Source organism: Rhincodon typus, chromosome 19, assembly GCF_021869965.1.
Source record: "Rhincodon typus isolate 14 chromosome 19, sRhiTyp1.1, whole genome shotgun sequence".
Classification (NCBI taxonomy): Eukaryota; Metazoa; Chordata; class Chondrichthyes; order Orectolobiformes; family Rhincodontidae; genus Rhincodon; species Rhincodon typus.
The window spans coordinates 55,535,322-55,550,804 of record NC_063350.1 but is presented as its reverse complement, the minus strand read 5'-3'; the positions used below and the strand labels follow the sequence as shown (position 1 = coordinate 55,550,804).

Sequence of the window (15,483 nt, the reverse complement as noted above, 5' to 3'; positions counted from 1 at the left end):
TAAGTGGATTGGCCATGCTAAATTGCCCGTAGTAGACCAGGGCTGTGCAGGCTAGGTAGATTAGCCATAGCAAATGTGGGGTTACAAAGATAGGGTTGGGGGAGTAGGGCTGGGTGGGATGCTCTTTGGAAGGTCAGTGTGGACTCGATGGCTGAATGGCCTGCTTCCACACTGTAGGGATTCTATGATCACATTAACTATATGTACAATTCCAAATATATGTCTTCATTTATGAATCAATACAGGTGACAAGCACAACCGTCAAAATCAGACAAATATTAATATCCTTAAACATAAAGCATGACTATCACAACAGTACAAAGTATGTAGAATTTGCAGCACAGAAGGCCATTCAGCCCATTTTATAATAAGCAATTCGTAACATTTCAGGTTACAAATGAATATATCAGGCCGCCCCTTTCTAAAGAAAGATGAATTGTTACCCTGCTGACATATCGTTGTCATTCAGAGTTTTGGTGCTTCTCTGGACCTTTCTGCCCAGGTGGCCATGGCAACGAGCCGCGCCTGCGCGCTGCCGCCATTTTGCTGCTTTCCCGCCTGCTGCCGGGGCGGGGTGGTAACGGCGCATGTGCGGGCCTGGCGGAGGGGGGACATGCTCCTGTGAGGTAGTTCCAAGCCTTCTCCACCATAACTCACTTCGGGGCGCCTCTTCTTCTCCTCACCCCATCATTTACTGAGTGAATTGTCGGGATTGAGCACTCGTCTTCCCCCATCCCCATCCGAAATAGTAATCACTGGCAACATGATGTGAGTTAGGTTTATTTTAGCAGGTAGGTACTGGCCTTCCTCTGGGTAGGTCAGAGGCGCGCAAAGCCAGTGAAATTCATAAATTTGCAAAGTGCCGTTGCATTTTAGAAGTTAGCTTGACGACGAGGGAGGCTGCAGAATCGGACAACTCTGCAATTTTGAACGAAGGAATGGGTAACATCGTTAAGGCCCTGAAATCATTTAAGAGAGACCAACGTAGTTACAGAATTGTTTAAGCATGAAAGGTGGACCTTCAGCATATAATATCTGCATTGGCTCTCCCAGAGCAAGCATTTGTCTAGTGCACTTCCCAGCCACATGTTCTTCCTTTTCAAAAACTCCCAAGTAGGTTTTAAAACTTCATTTGAACCTGTCTCCCATTGTACTCACTGCATTCCTGATCGCAACCATTAGCTGAGTGCAAAGATTTTTTCCTTATGCCCTCAGTGATGATTTTGTCAATTACTTTAAATCTGTGCTTCTTGTTCTCAGTTTAATTATTTATTCTGACCAGATGTCCAGTGACATTATCACTGCCCTGGGTTAGTATTCCAGAAGCCCAGGCTAATGTTCTATTTTCTGGCTTGGAATCCTACCAGTGACCTTAATGCAGTAAGATTTAAAGTAGTTATAAATAAGAACAAAGATGGGCTGGAAATAAAGATTGTGAATTGGAGGAAAGCGATTTTAACAAGATATGACAGGATCTGGTCAAAGTGGGCTGAGAACAGAAACCTGCAAGAAAATGCCCATGGGTGTAGTGGGAGACATTCAAAAGGGTGACAGTGAGAGTGCAGCGATGGTATGTTCCTATAAAGGTGAAGGGTCGGATCAAAAACCCTCGATGTCAAGGCATGTGCAGGATTGCATAGGGTAAACAAGGTATGTCTGGTACTGAGAGCTGAGGACAGTAGGTGCCTGAGAGGAGTCAAGATAGTTGATGTGGTTACTTACAGAAATTGGGAAAGTGAAGAGGAGACATGAACAGAAAGATGGGGGTGGGGTAACATTAAGTAAAATCCAAAGATATTTTATAGGTAGTAAGAGGCAAGAGAATGACCAGAGAAAGAGTAAGTCTTGTCATGGACGAAGATGGTAATCTATATGTGGAGCTGGAACACACAGCTAAGGTTTTAAATGAGTAGTTTGCATCTGTATTCACTATAGAGAAGGACACTGTAGGTGTAGCAATAAGGGACGGGATCTGTGATATAATTGCAGAAATTAGCATTGAGTAGACTGAGGTTTTAATGGTTTTTGAAAGCTTGTAAGTGGATACATTCCCTGACTCTGATGACATGTATCCCAAGCTGCTGTGGGAAGCAAGGCAGAAGATTGCAGAGGCTCTGATGTTAAGTTTTAAATCCCCTCTGGCAATATGAGATGTGCCACAGGATTGGAAGACTGTTAATGTGGTACCATTATTCAAGCTGGGTGGTAGAAATAAACAAGTAAACCATAGGCCAATGATCTAACATCAGTGGCAGGGAAACTTGGAAAAAACCTGAGGGAAAATTAATCAGCACCCAGGCAAGCATTAATCAAGGATAGTCATTCTCCAGTGGTGTACCAGAGGGATGGATGCTGGGTCTGTTTTTGTTCATTTATAAATTATGTAGACGACTGTGTGGGGGGACAACACGATGATTGACCAGGTGGTTGATAGTGAGGAAGAAGGTGTTATCTTACAGGAGAATATAAACGGAATAGTCATTTGGGCAGATCAGGTTAAAAATTTAACCCTGAAAAGTGTGAGGTATGCACTTTGGTTAGACCACAGCTGGAGTACTGAGTGTAGTTCTGGTTACAGCACTAAAGGAAGGGTGCATTTGCACTGGAGGGTGTGCAAAAGAGATTCAGCAGGATGTTGCCTGTGATTGAACATTTTAGCTACGAAGGGTCAGTAACAAGTTTAAAGTGAAAGGCAGGAAATTAATGGATTAGAGAAAAATGTTTTTGGCTAAGAGGGTGGTGGGGTCTGGAATGCATTGCCTGGGAGGGTAATTGAAGTAGCAACCTCATAACCTATAAAATGTACTTGGATGAACAATTGAAGTGACATAAAATTTAGGGCTATGGGCCTAGAGTGGGAAAGTGAAATTAGTATAGGTAGTAGCATACTTGTTGCGGTACAGACTTGACGGACCGATGGGCCTCCCATATGATTTTATGGTAGTCAGCATAGCTTTTTCAGGGAAGATCATATGTAACAAATTTGATCGATTATATTTGAGGAGGCAACTAGGTGTATAGATGAGGATCATGCAGTTGATGTGGTCTAAATGGACTTCAGTAAAGCTTTTGACAAGGTCTTGCACAGCAGACTGGTTAAGAAGCTAAGAACCCATGGTATCCAAGGCAATTTGGCACATTGGATCCAAAATTAGCTTAGTGGCAGGAGGAAGATGATCAGAGGATTAGATAGAGTGGACAGTGGGAGCCTTTTTCCTCGAATGGTGATGGCTAGCACGAGGGGACATAGCTTTAAATTGAGGGGTGATAGATATAGGACAGATGTCAGAGGTAGGTTCTTTAGTCAGAGTAGTAAGGGCGTGGAATGCCCTGCCTGCAAAAATAGTAGACTCGCCCACTTTAAGGGCATTTAAATGGTCATTGGATAAACATATGGATGATAATGGAATAGCTTAGGTTAGATGGGCTTCAGATTGGTTTCACAGGTCGGCGCAACATCGAGGGCCGAAGGGCCTGTACTGCGCTGTAATGTTCTATGTTCTATGTTCTATGAAGAGGGAGATGGCCAAAGGTTGCTTTTGTGACTGGAAACTTGTGTTCAGTGGCATACCACAGAGTTTGGTGCTGGCTCCCTTGCTGTTTGAGGTGTATGTTAATGATCAAAACATTAATGTAGATGCCATGATGAGTAAGTTTGCAGATGATGAAAAAATTGGTTTGTATAGTAAAGAAGAAAACCTTAGACTACGGGATGATAAGAATGGGCGGAACGGTGGCAAATGGAATTTAATCACGAAAAGTGTGAGGCTGTGTATTTTGGGAAGACTACGAAAAAGCAAAGGACAACGCATTGAATGTTAGAATCATAGGACATACAGATGATCAGAAGGATCTTGATGTGAATGTCCAAAGATCCTTGAAGGCAGCAGGGCAGGTAGATAAGGTGGATCAGAAGATATATGGGATACTTGCCTTTATTAGTCAAGGCATTGAATACAAGAGCAAGGAGGTTATGATGGAACAACACAACATTATTTAAGCAACAATTGGAGTACTGTGTGCTGCACTGGTCGCCACATTATAGGAAGGATGTGATTGCACTGGAGAGGGTGCAAAGGAGAATGACCAGGATGCTGCCTGGGCTTGGAGAGATTCAGTTATGAATAGAGAATAGATAGGGTGGGGTTGTTTTACCTGGAGCAGAGAAGGCTAAGCAGGGCACCTATTTGAAGTGTAAAGCATTATGAGGTGCATAAATGGGGGCTTTTCCCCTCATTGAGGAGTCAATCACTAGTGACACAGTTTTAAGATAAGAGGCAGATTTTTAGAGAAAAATTTCCACCAGAGGTAATTTGTACCTAAAGAGGTGGTACAAGCAGGAGCCCTCAAGACACGTAAGTATTTAGATGTGAGCTTGAAACACCATTGTATACAAAACTACAGGCCAAGTGCTGGAAAATAGGATTAGAACAGATAGAGATAACAAAGTATGGAGCTGGAGGAACACAGAAGGCCAGGTAGCATCAGAGGAACAGGGAAGCTGATGTTTCAGGTCGGGACCCTTCTCAGCTTTCCTGTTCCTCTGATGCTGCCTGGCTTGTTATCTCTGACTCCAGCATCTACAGTTCTTGCTATCTTAGAACAGATAGATGCTTGATGACTGGACCTGACACAATGAGTTGAAGGGCCTTTTCACATTGTGTTAAAATCTTTTCAGTTTTCAGCACTAAAATGTCAATCGCTGACAAATGCTGGGTGTTGCATGTGTGCAGAAAATACATCTCTGGAAAAAATTTCTATTAGAAACTCAATTGAAATTGCCTTCTGTCCAATTCCCACAGGTTTGAAAGCTATTGGGAAATATCCCAAAGTGCCACACTACCTTGCTAAAGCTGCTAATTGTTGTATGGAAAATTGTTGATGTGCAGGGTTTTAGATATCTTTGTAAGAACATCTTTAAGACTGTGTTAGTAAAAGCAACACATTCAGTTACTTGGAATTCATCAGTTCTAATTGTTTTGCATGGCAGTGGGAACGTACATGGGGTGTGAAAATTCTCCTACATGAAGAAAATATGACCCATAAAAAAATTACATTTATATACTGCCTTTCAGGAATTCATTATGTTCTAAAATCCATACAGTCAATTGAGTACTTTTGGAATGTGATTACATTAAAGTTCTATTGGATTAGCGCAAATATTCAAGCAGTTTGTAAAATTTGCTTTTCTTTTCAAACAGGCAACCATGTCAGTGAGGCCTCAATTGGAAACATTTAATAATATGAAAATACACTACAGGCGTAGAAAGCAATGAGGTTGCAGAATGTAGAAGAAATATGAGAAAAGTACAAGCAACAATTTGGAAAGAATGACGGAAAGTGAAATTTTTCCCCACGATACAACTGTGTTTTTGGCAAAGTCATACGAAGACATCATGGAATATGCTGTGGAGCGGGGAGTTTCTGACAAAATGCGCATTATCACATTACAAGTAGTCAACATGGATGAACACATCCAGCCCAGCCTGACTGAGGTCAACTTGACAATGAACCAACAAGGAACTGAAATGATTCCAAATGGGCTGAGACAGGCGTTGGGTGGTGAGGGTGAGATCATGCACACTCTTCCACTCCCTGAAGGAGTACAAGTTTTTAAGGTATGAAGTTAGGAACTTACTGAAAAAGGGGCCTTTATTACTTAATGTCTTTTTAAAACCCTTATTTTAAATTTCAGGCAGATAATAACTATGCATTTACTCTTCAAGTTAAGCTGCATGCCACCAAGCTTTGTTGAGTTCTACTCATGCAACAAATAAACAATGAACAACAGGCTATGTCTTCCTCAAGGATTTCCACCAAGGTTAGGGCACAGGTGGACTGAGAGAAGCCCAGGCAGTCATGGAAATTTGGTCCTACCTGACCCCAATAGAAGCAGGTTAAGATTCATCTAGATAAGGTAGTATGTTTGTCTGTACTGTGCTTAGGAAGACGGCAGCAAAGCATTCATAAGTGAGGTGAGTTTTGCTGTTTACAATGCCACTAATGAAAACCTTTTGGCCCCTGCTGCTGGTTCAACCCCAGTGGACTGTCCGAAGCTAAAAGGTGTTGACCTGAAACATTAAAACTCTAGTTTCTCTCTCCACAGATATTGCTGCCCTGTGTGTTCCAACATAATCTGTCTTTATGAAAGGCTATCTACCTTCTATGGAGAAGATAGGTTTGATTTGTTTGGAATTGATTTGTCAGGTGACATGCCATTGATAGAAAGTTCTGAGCCAAATCAGCCTAATGTGACATTGATAGGTCTGTGATATTCCAGGATATTGCTGGTTGATTGCATTGTGATTATAATGAGGTCAGCCAGCTGGAGGTCATAGAATATGAGCTTGGGGCTGTTAATCTGGTCCAATCAGGGAGCCCTGGCTGACAGATAAAAAGAGGAGTGCCAGAGATTCTGATACTGGGTGCTGACTCTGATGAGGCTGTGCCAGAGTAAAGGACTTTCTGCGTGTAAATAAATGTGACTTGGTGATGGGATACTGGCCTCTGTAGAGTTATTTCAGTGGCAACAAGAGTAAAGCATGGTCCTGAAGAAACCTGTTTGCAACATTATCTTTAAGTTGTGATAAGCATTTCTTCCATCATACTATTACTTGGGAAGCTTGACTCATTCAATCCTGCCATTGAAGTCTGGACCCAGTATGTGGAAAGAATGTGTTATTTTTTTCTGGGCAGATGAAAAGAAATGATTCATTCTCCTGCCAGCCTGTGGACCTGCAGTTTTTTCTGTTATTAGGAGCCTGTCTTTCCCTGAGGCACCAGATATTAAAACCTTCCAAGAGTTGACAGATTTAGTTAAGGAATATTATGACTCCCATGCCTCCTCTAATTTTGAGATGCTATCGTTTTTTTCCTCATTCAAGAACCAGGAGAAACCATGTCATGATTTTTAACAAGGTTAGGTTGACTGGCAGAGACACTTGAGATTGGTTTATCCCTTAATGAGATGTGTAAAGACCGGTTGGTATGTGGGATTAATGATGTAACCATGCAAAAGTGCCTGCTAGCTAAAGCCCAAGTGGACTTTAAACAAGCACTACAACTGGCTTTATCATTGGAAAATGCAGAAAGTGGAGCATATGATTTGCAGAGAATTCTGGTGGAAGTGGATATCCTTGCCAGTCCAACGGAGCTTGGGGAACAGCACTTGTGTGCAGGCAATTGTATAGCATCACTCAGGACTTATCCTGATTACAGGGACTTCAGGTCAGCACAGCAAAAACCCAAAACAAAGCCAAGACTCAGCTAAATGGTTAAAATTTCCTTCAGGATCTAGGCTGGAAAGCCATTGTAGTTGTTGCCAGAATGCAGATTTGAGACAGTAAAAGGTCCTGTTAGGCCCAAATTGAGTAAGATAACTCATAGGCCGGTATCCAGGAGAGTTTGTATCCTGAAAAGTCCACCTACGTCTGGGTTGGAACAGTTAAATTGCTTAGCAATATCCAAATCAGATCCAATTAAAATAAATGTCTGGTTAAATGGTAATCTGATTCTAATGGTGGTTGGCACTGGCATGGTCATATCAATGATTGCAGAACCAGTTTCTAACAAAAGTTGATCTGGACTCCAACCCTTAGGTTTGTGCAAGACCTCAGGTATGCTGAAAACCTATATCGGGCAATCCTTACAGTTTATGGGTACAACTTTGACATCGGTCTCTTATGAAATGCAGCTGGTTCAGCTACAGTGATTGTAGTACAAGGCCCAGACCCAAACTTGATGGGGCAAAATTGGTTGAGAGAGATTCCCTGAGATTGACTTAACATTTTTTGATTAGAAAATGGCTGCCTGAGTGAAGTCCTAATGAAACACCCAGAAGTTTTCCTGGAAGGTCTTGGGACTATCAGCAGACCCAAGGCCATCTTGCAAATTGACCAGGAAGTAATTCCATGATTCTGCAAGGCCTGCCCGGTCCAAGAGGCAGAAATCAGAAGGCTGGAAAGTGAAGGAATCATTAAGTCAGAATGAGCAGCACCGGCCATACCAATTTTGAAGCCCAGTGGGTTGATACGCCTTTGTGGGGATTTTAAACAACCGGTAAGCGGGTTTTCACAGTTGTTTATGTACCCAGTCCATTGAACAGAGGAGTTATATGCAAAGATAGCAGGGGGTTGTCTTTCACGAAGCTGGACATAAGCCACAAGTACTTGCAATTGCTTAGATGAGGATTCCCAGAACTTTGCTATATTTAATGCCCAGAAGAGTTTGTACCAGTTGAGACTACCATTTGAGGTATTGTCAGCCTGTTCATTAATTTGAGGTATTGTCAGCCTGTTCATTAATTTGAGGTATTGTCAGCCTGTACATTTTTATTTTCAGCAGACAATGGAGAGTATTTTGCAAGGTGTACCCCAAAGTGCCATTTGTTTAGGTGATGTGCTAATAACAGGGAAGACTAATGAGGAACTCTTAGAAAACTTGAAGTAGTCTTTACTTGTTTGTTTAAGGCGGGTGTATGCCTAAGAAGGGAAAAGTGTGTGTTCCGGGCCCTCCAAGTGACCTACTTGGACTACAGAGTCAACAAAACTGGGTCACACCTGTTGGAAGGTACAGTGAAGATGATCAAAGGTGCCCCGGTTCCCATGTCCAACCAGGAACTTAGGTCATTCCTTGGGCTGTTACGTTATTACGGAAAGTTCCAACGTAACCTGGCCTCCATCCTGACACCTTTGCCTCAACTTCTTCAAAGAAGATCAGCCTTGGAAATGGTTGCATAGCCAAGCCAAACTGTCAGGGAAGTGAAAAAATAGCTACTGTCTTCTAAGGTGTTGGCACACTGGTCCCAAGCAAGATCATGCAGTACCTCCTCTTATGGCATCAGGGTAGTGTTAGCTCATACGTGGCCCAATGGAGAGGAACATCCAATAGTATATGCATCCAAGACTTTGGCTACCGCAGGTGCAAATGCACCTAGATGGAGAAACAAGGATTGGCAGTCATATTTGGAGTCAGGAAGTTCCATCAATACTCATATGGATGAAAATTTGTGATAATAACAGACCACAAACCCCTACTAGGTCTGCTTAAAGAGCACAAGGCAGCATGGCCCATAGCTTCAGGCCAAATTCAGCGGTGGGCTGTAACACTAAGTGTGTATAATTACAAGTTAGAACACTGTCTGGGAGGCCAAGTGGTGAATACGGATGGATCGAACCACCTCTCGTTGTCAGATACACCACTGTTGTTACCACCAGTGGGAGAGTCTGAAATGGTTTAAGTTGTCTGGACACACTTGCAGTCACACCTGACAATATCAGACTTTGGAGGCAGAAAGATCTGATCCTGTCAAAACAGAAACAACTGGTGGTGATGGGGAAAGCCAAAAGACTATCATAGCCAGAACCGAAACCTTTTTGGACTTGGAGAGACCAGCTTATAGTAGAGGACCGCATATTGTTGCAGGGAGCAAGAGTGATTGTCCCTAGCAAAGGCCGCTGCCAGATACCAACTAAACTCTTCCAGGGTTATCCAGGGGTCCCCAAAATGAAGATGTTGGCGAGAAGTTATGTCTGGTGGTCAGTCTTGGATTCAGTCATAGCCGCATTGGTAGGGCAGTGCCCAGATGCCAAAAAAGACAAAAATATACTGCCAGCAGCTCTCCTACATCTGTGGGAATAACCGGACAAACCTTGGACTCGGTTACATGTCAACTATGCAGATCTTTTCATAGGCTCAATGTTCTTAGTCATTGTAGACACCCACTCAAATTGTTTGTCATGCACAGAGTCAATTTGTCAAATATGGGAACCATGATAGAAAAACTGTGTGCATCTTTTTTCAATACATGGATTCCCGGAAGTGTTGGTCATAGATAACGGGCCATCGTTTACTAGCAGGGAATTTGGGTATTTCCTAAAGTCAAATGGTCTTTGATACATAAGGGCTGTTCCATACCTTCCATCATCCAATGGCTTAGCAGAAAAAGCAGTCCAAACTTTGAAAGCAGGCTTGAAGAAACAGCCTACAGCCTCACTAGATTACCAAGCTGTCCTATTTGATTATAGGACCACCACACATGCAACTATAAGGATAGCACCAGCAGAGTTGTGAATGCGTAGAAGTTTCTGCACCAGGTTAAATCTGATCTTCCCGGACCTGGGTGACGGGGGGAAGGGTGAAACGCCATCGGGAGCACCAGTGCTGGAACAAAGAGTCTGCCAAATGAAAGAGACAGTTTACTACAAGGGAATTAAGTTTGGTATGAGAACCAAAGAAATGGCCCTGCATGGATAAGAGGCATGATTGACACAAGGTCAGGACCAGTGACATATGAAGTTCAGGTTAGTGTGGTGGTCCTGACAGGCATGCTGACCGTATGTAAGCCGCAAACTTGCAAACAGTGTGAGAGCAATACATGCCCTGCTCCTCAGAACACACAAAGTCCTGCCAGAACCTGTGGGTTCACTCTGTCTGTAAAGTGTTGATGAGACTTCTGAATCTGAGATGGTCATGATGGATGTGGCCGTATTGATGACCTTCTATGAGTAATGCTTTCGCTGGTTGGCTATCATACCTAACTGGTAACCTACGGGGCTACATCCTTATCATTGAAGTATTGGGAAATAAACGCCTCATACTTCAAGTTACTTTGATGTTATTTTGTCAGTCCATCGCAGCTAACTATTTTTTCACAGAATCACAGCTTTCTTAGGGTACAGAGGAACACCATCCAGCACATTATGTCTGCATTGGCTCTGCAAATGAGCATCATGACTTAGTGCCATTCTTCCACTCTTCCTCCATAATCCTGCACTATATTTTTACTTAAATAGTCATCTAATGTTCTCTTAAATGCCTTGAATGAGCTGGCCTCAACTACACATGCGGGTGATCCAGTCCAGGTCTGAACAGTTTGAAAAAATTTTTTCTTGCATTACATTACATTTTCTGCAAATCACTTTAAATCTGTGCCCTCTTGCTCTTGATCAGTTAATGAGATGGAGCAATTTCCTCATCTCCTCTGTGCACCATCTCATGATTCTGAAAACTTCAGTCAAATCTCCTCTTAGCCTTCTCTTCTCTAAGGAGAACAGTCCTAGCATTTCAAATCTATCTTCATTACTGAAGTTTCTCATTCTTGGAATCGTTTGCTAAACCTTTTTTGTACTCCAGTGTATTCACATGCTCCCTAAAGTGTGTCATCCCAGAGCTGTGCGCAATACTTCAGCTGAAGTCTAACCTACCTCCTCTTACACTCTATGCCCAAATTAATAAACTGGGTTACTATATCCTTTATTTACTATTCTGCACCTATTCTGCCACCTTTAGTGACTTATGCACATGAACACCCTTGTCTCTATGTTCCCTTTAGAGTAGTACTCTTTATTTTATGCAGTCTTCCACGTTCTTTCTGCCAAGAAGTATCACCTCCACGCTTATTCACATTGAACGTCTCATGCCACCTCTCCGACCACTCCACCAAATCATCATTGTCCATTTGATGTTCTGCAGTGTCTTTCAGATTAGACATGACTAGATGCTGAGTGAAGAAGATGGTTTTATTTGTGATTTTTAGTTTGAGAAATAACTGATGAGGGCAGACCAAAAATGAGAGCCAGCTGGAAGGACTTCACTGAAAGCCAGAACTGGAGGACCAAAGGGTGGGGCGGGTGATCCAAATACTGTTGCATTTAAGTGTAGCAGCTTTACCAGTATTAATTAAAGGACCAACCTGGGTGGAAGTATTGCTGAGCAGGAGTGCAAGCAGGACATTTTAAAAAATGATAAATGGGAAGGGTAAATATTTAAAAAATATTTTTGAATCAGCAATTTGCATTGCAATCAATCTGTCATTGTGTACATCATTAAAAGATTAAAACTTGTTAATGACTATGTGTCAATGTGGCCACCAAGACTTCAGACTTGGATGATATCTGATTCTGAGTATTAATAATTAACAACTATATTTCCTCAAATCACGAACATAATGTACATAACAATACAAAAATTAGATCATTGGAACTTAAATATTGAACAACAGAATATAAGTGATCTGTTTTTTAAAAAATGCGCTTCATTGTATTTATGGCACGCATAAGATTATTTTTTATGGCAACCATTTGGACATTGCAGATTTGAGTATTATCATAATTCACTTGGGAAGGGAGTGTCAATAATCGATCCCAACTATTACACAAGCTGCCACATATATGTAACCACCCAATTAAACCAACAAGATGACCCATTTGCCTGACGTGATTGCTCTTTAGGACAAAAGTAATTCATTGTAGGCTTCATCATTAACTGGAAAATAATTATTTACCATAAGCAAATTTATTCTTCAACAAAAGTCAACAAACACAATGTGTTATTAATTACTATAATGCAACCTTAGCTATACCACTTTAAAACCCCAAACAATTCCTGAATAAGACAGACTGAAACAGATGGTTCGACACAAATATTATGGATGAGAAAATATTGACAGCAAGAAACAAATTATGTAATTCGTGAGTCCAGACCACAAGGGTAGGATGAGTTATTTCTTACAGTCTTTCCAGATGTTCTTATTGACGGTGACAAAATGTCTGCTGAGCGATGGTTGATCTTCAAGTCATTAGCTGATCGGATGGACCTATGTCTTTTCTTGTATTAGAAGCCTTTTCTAAGTTTTCAGTTTTGTCATTTTGACTCGGAGAAATGGCGAGAGGTGCTTCCTGTTTGCAGCTTCTGGTGTCTCCGAGTGCACACAACTCACAAGTTCGTAACAACTGCTGCTGGACCAATTCAACGACTGTTATTAGGCAGTATTTCATTAACTCAGAGACAGCTGGTGTCACTTTGTCCCATAAAATATGCATCTCACTGATCCAAAACGTAACATAATCCTGTGCAGTTGAAGTGTACACTAAACAATCCCACCTGATCTTCAAGTTGGAGTCATAGAGTCCTACAGCATGGAGACAGGACCTTCAGCCCAAACAGGTCCATGCTGACCAAAATGTCCATCTACGTTAACCCCACTTCCCTGCAGGCTCTGTGCAACAGAAGCCGTCTCCTGTCCCTTTGGAACTTGCAAAGGCTTTCCTGGTACTTTTAACTATAACGCAGGTTCAACTTTCATTTTACAGTTTGTAGTTGTAAAAAAACAAAAAAATGTGGTCTTTTATTGTGAAAGTTGGTGCGATGCCAGTGAGAATATGGAAAAAATCTTACCCTCGTTATTATTAATATTGCTATATAGTGATATACAAAAAAGTTCTGTATTTGTGCTGCATTTTAACATTTCTGTAATTGATAACATCTTCATTATTAGGTAGGGCCAAATGGAGAGATGCAGTGCATTGAGAGAATGGAACTGGATGCAGCCCATACTCCGGAAGAATGCGTAGACACAGTGATAGACCAATACCACGAACCTCTTGTCAAGAAAGAGAAAAGTAGTGTGCAGTGTGGTATACAAATTGAGAATAATACAGATGTGACCATTCATCATTGTAGAGGCAGACAGCTGGAGGGTCTACAACCAGATGTATCTGTTGAAAAAACTATTAGTCCTGCTAGACTTAACAAAATTAAGAAGAAAGGTTAGTCATTTTTATTTTGAGCATGTGTAACATTTGTTGATGGTTATTTAAAGCGTTTTAACCTTACCATCCCTATCCGTAGTGTGTAAAACTCATCAGTTTCCGGTTTCCTGCTCTTGTTGCTGCATGATTAGCTGCTAGGACGGCATGAAAGAAAAGTCCTGCACTGACTTTCAGCAATCTTCCTTGCAATGGGAGAATCAACTAATCTCAGTTTAACACAGAGTCCTATAAAATGCCTTATATTCTTACCTGCATGTATTCTTTGAACTGTATACCTTGTATTGCAGGGGAGCTAGTGCTTGAGTGTGGGGAAAGCTATGATATTACTGACAGAGTTAATGAGCCCTGGTTGAGCATTTCCAAAGAATTAAGAAGCCTGACCAAAAGATAATTGAAGAAATTTGTTATAATTTGTGATTCATTAATGTTTCAAACCATAGTCTTAAACAAAGAAGCAGAATTCAGCCAGATAGTTTGGGGCTTTTGAGAGAACAAGCTTTCAATGGGAATTTCTGGAAGTGAATCAGAATCGTCCACTTGGATTGTTCATGCACCAATGACTGCAGATCCTCTATCCTCCCCCTTTACCATGTAATCAGTTAGAATTGGCCCCTCTTTACCCCGACCCTAAACCATGGTCAACAGAAATTGGAATAAAACCAATTTTTAGTGGAATGCAGGCTGGAAGTTGCAAACATAAAGTAACAGCTAATGTTGATGTCATATTAGTTACATGTTTAGGATGTTGGCATGTTGTACATGTTGTCCCATCATATCACTGATCATTTTATATAGTATTAAATACAGCTTGGCTCAAATTGCAAACCTAACTGTTCCAAAACAAAGGATATGTTTCATAGAGACTGTACTTGTGTAAATACTAACACGTTACCAGTATGAACAGGGATGAGTTTTTATTCTTGGGTTTAACTCCTGCACCTGGGAATTTCGACAGGTGTAACTTTTAATCACTTATTGTAAACGCATCGTTGTTGCACATAAATTATTCAATTGGAAACACGGGTGATTTACTGGTAAATACTGAGAGAACTGCAGATGCTGTAAATCAGAAACAAAACAGAATTTGCTAGAAAAGCTCAGCAGATCTGGCAGCATCAGTGAAGAGAAATCAGAGTTAACTTTTCGGATCTGGTGGTCTGATGAAGGGTCACTGGACCCGCACCTTCTGTTTTTGTTGTTGTTGTTGGTGACTTACTGGTTTTGGCTATTAGATGGAAAAAAATACCATGGGTGATTTGGTGATGGGGGGAAAAAATGTTCAGTTGTGTGTAAGAGCACTTCTGAAATATAAAAAATTAGAAAAAAATTAATCAACTTGTTGGATTTGCCATGACACGGTGCAGTGGTAGACATGATTTGAATCTTCTGGTCCAGAGGTAGTGTCACTACCGCTATGCCACAAGGCCCTTTAAAGAAACATTTATTTTAATCAATCTGCTTAGAACTGTTATCCTGCTTTTTAAGGAAGGATATACTGGCAATGGAAGCAAGCCAGAGAAAGTTTATTGGGTTGATTCCAGATATTAGAATTAGAAATAGGTTTTATTGTCACTTGTACTCCAGTACAAAGATACAGGAATGTAGTGATACAAGATACATAGGTACAAAATCTTAGATAAAGAGCAGAAAAATAAAGAAATAAGTTAGAAGTTCAATATTATAGTTCTTGTCGGTATAAAGTAGTAAATAAGAAATAAAGTTAAAAGTTCCAAATTATAGTCCTCCTTTAGTTATAGGCCTGCAGTTGCTCCATGCTGGCCTTTCTCCAGGGGGACGTGATCTCTGTCCCATACTGGGTTTGATCTTGTCTTATGAGGAGAATTATCTATGGTTATCTAAGATTACAAGAGATCTTGATCAGGTTGTTGGTTTGCTCGTCGAGCTGGCTGGCTTTCGTACAGACGTTTTGTCA

General features: G+C 41.3%; 1 protein-coding gene across 2 annotated transcripts in view; it reads left to right on the top strand.

The window, feature by feature from the left end:
* The first annotated feature begins 595 nt into the window (after window positions 1–595).
* The window catches only part of LOC109913390 (transcriptional repressor CTCF-like), a 92,005-nt gene continuing 77,117 nt past the window's right edge, over window positions 596–15,483 (top strand). Inside the window, exons 1-3 of one of the 2 annotated variants that reach the window (XM_048608363.1) lie at window positions 596–768; window positions 5,202–5,618; window positions 13,277–13,547. In XM_048608363.1, the coding sequence (XP_048464320.1) occupies window positions 5,331–5,618; window positions 13,277–13,547 (559 nt within the window). In that variant the 5' untranslated portion in view covers window positions 596–768; window positions 5,202–5,330. Of the gene's footprint in view, window positions 792–5,201; window positions 5,619–13,276; window positions 13,548–15,483 lie in introns of both variants that reach the window. The other variant, XM_048608362.1, reaches the window with a different exon arrangement.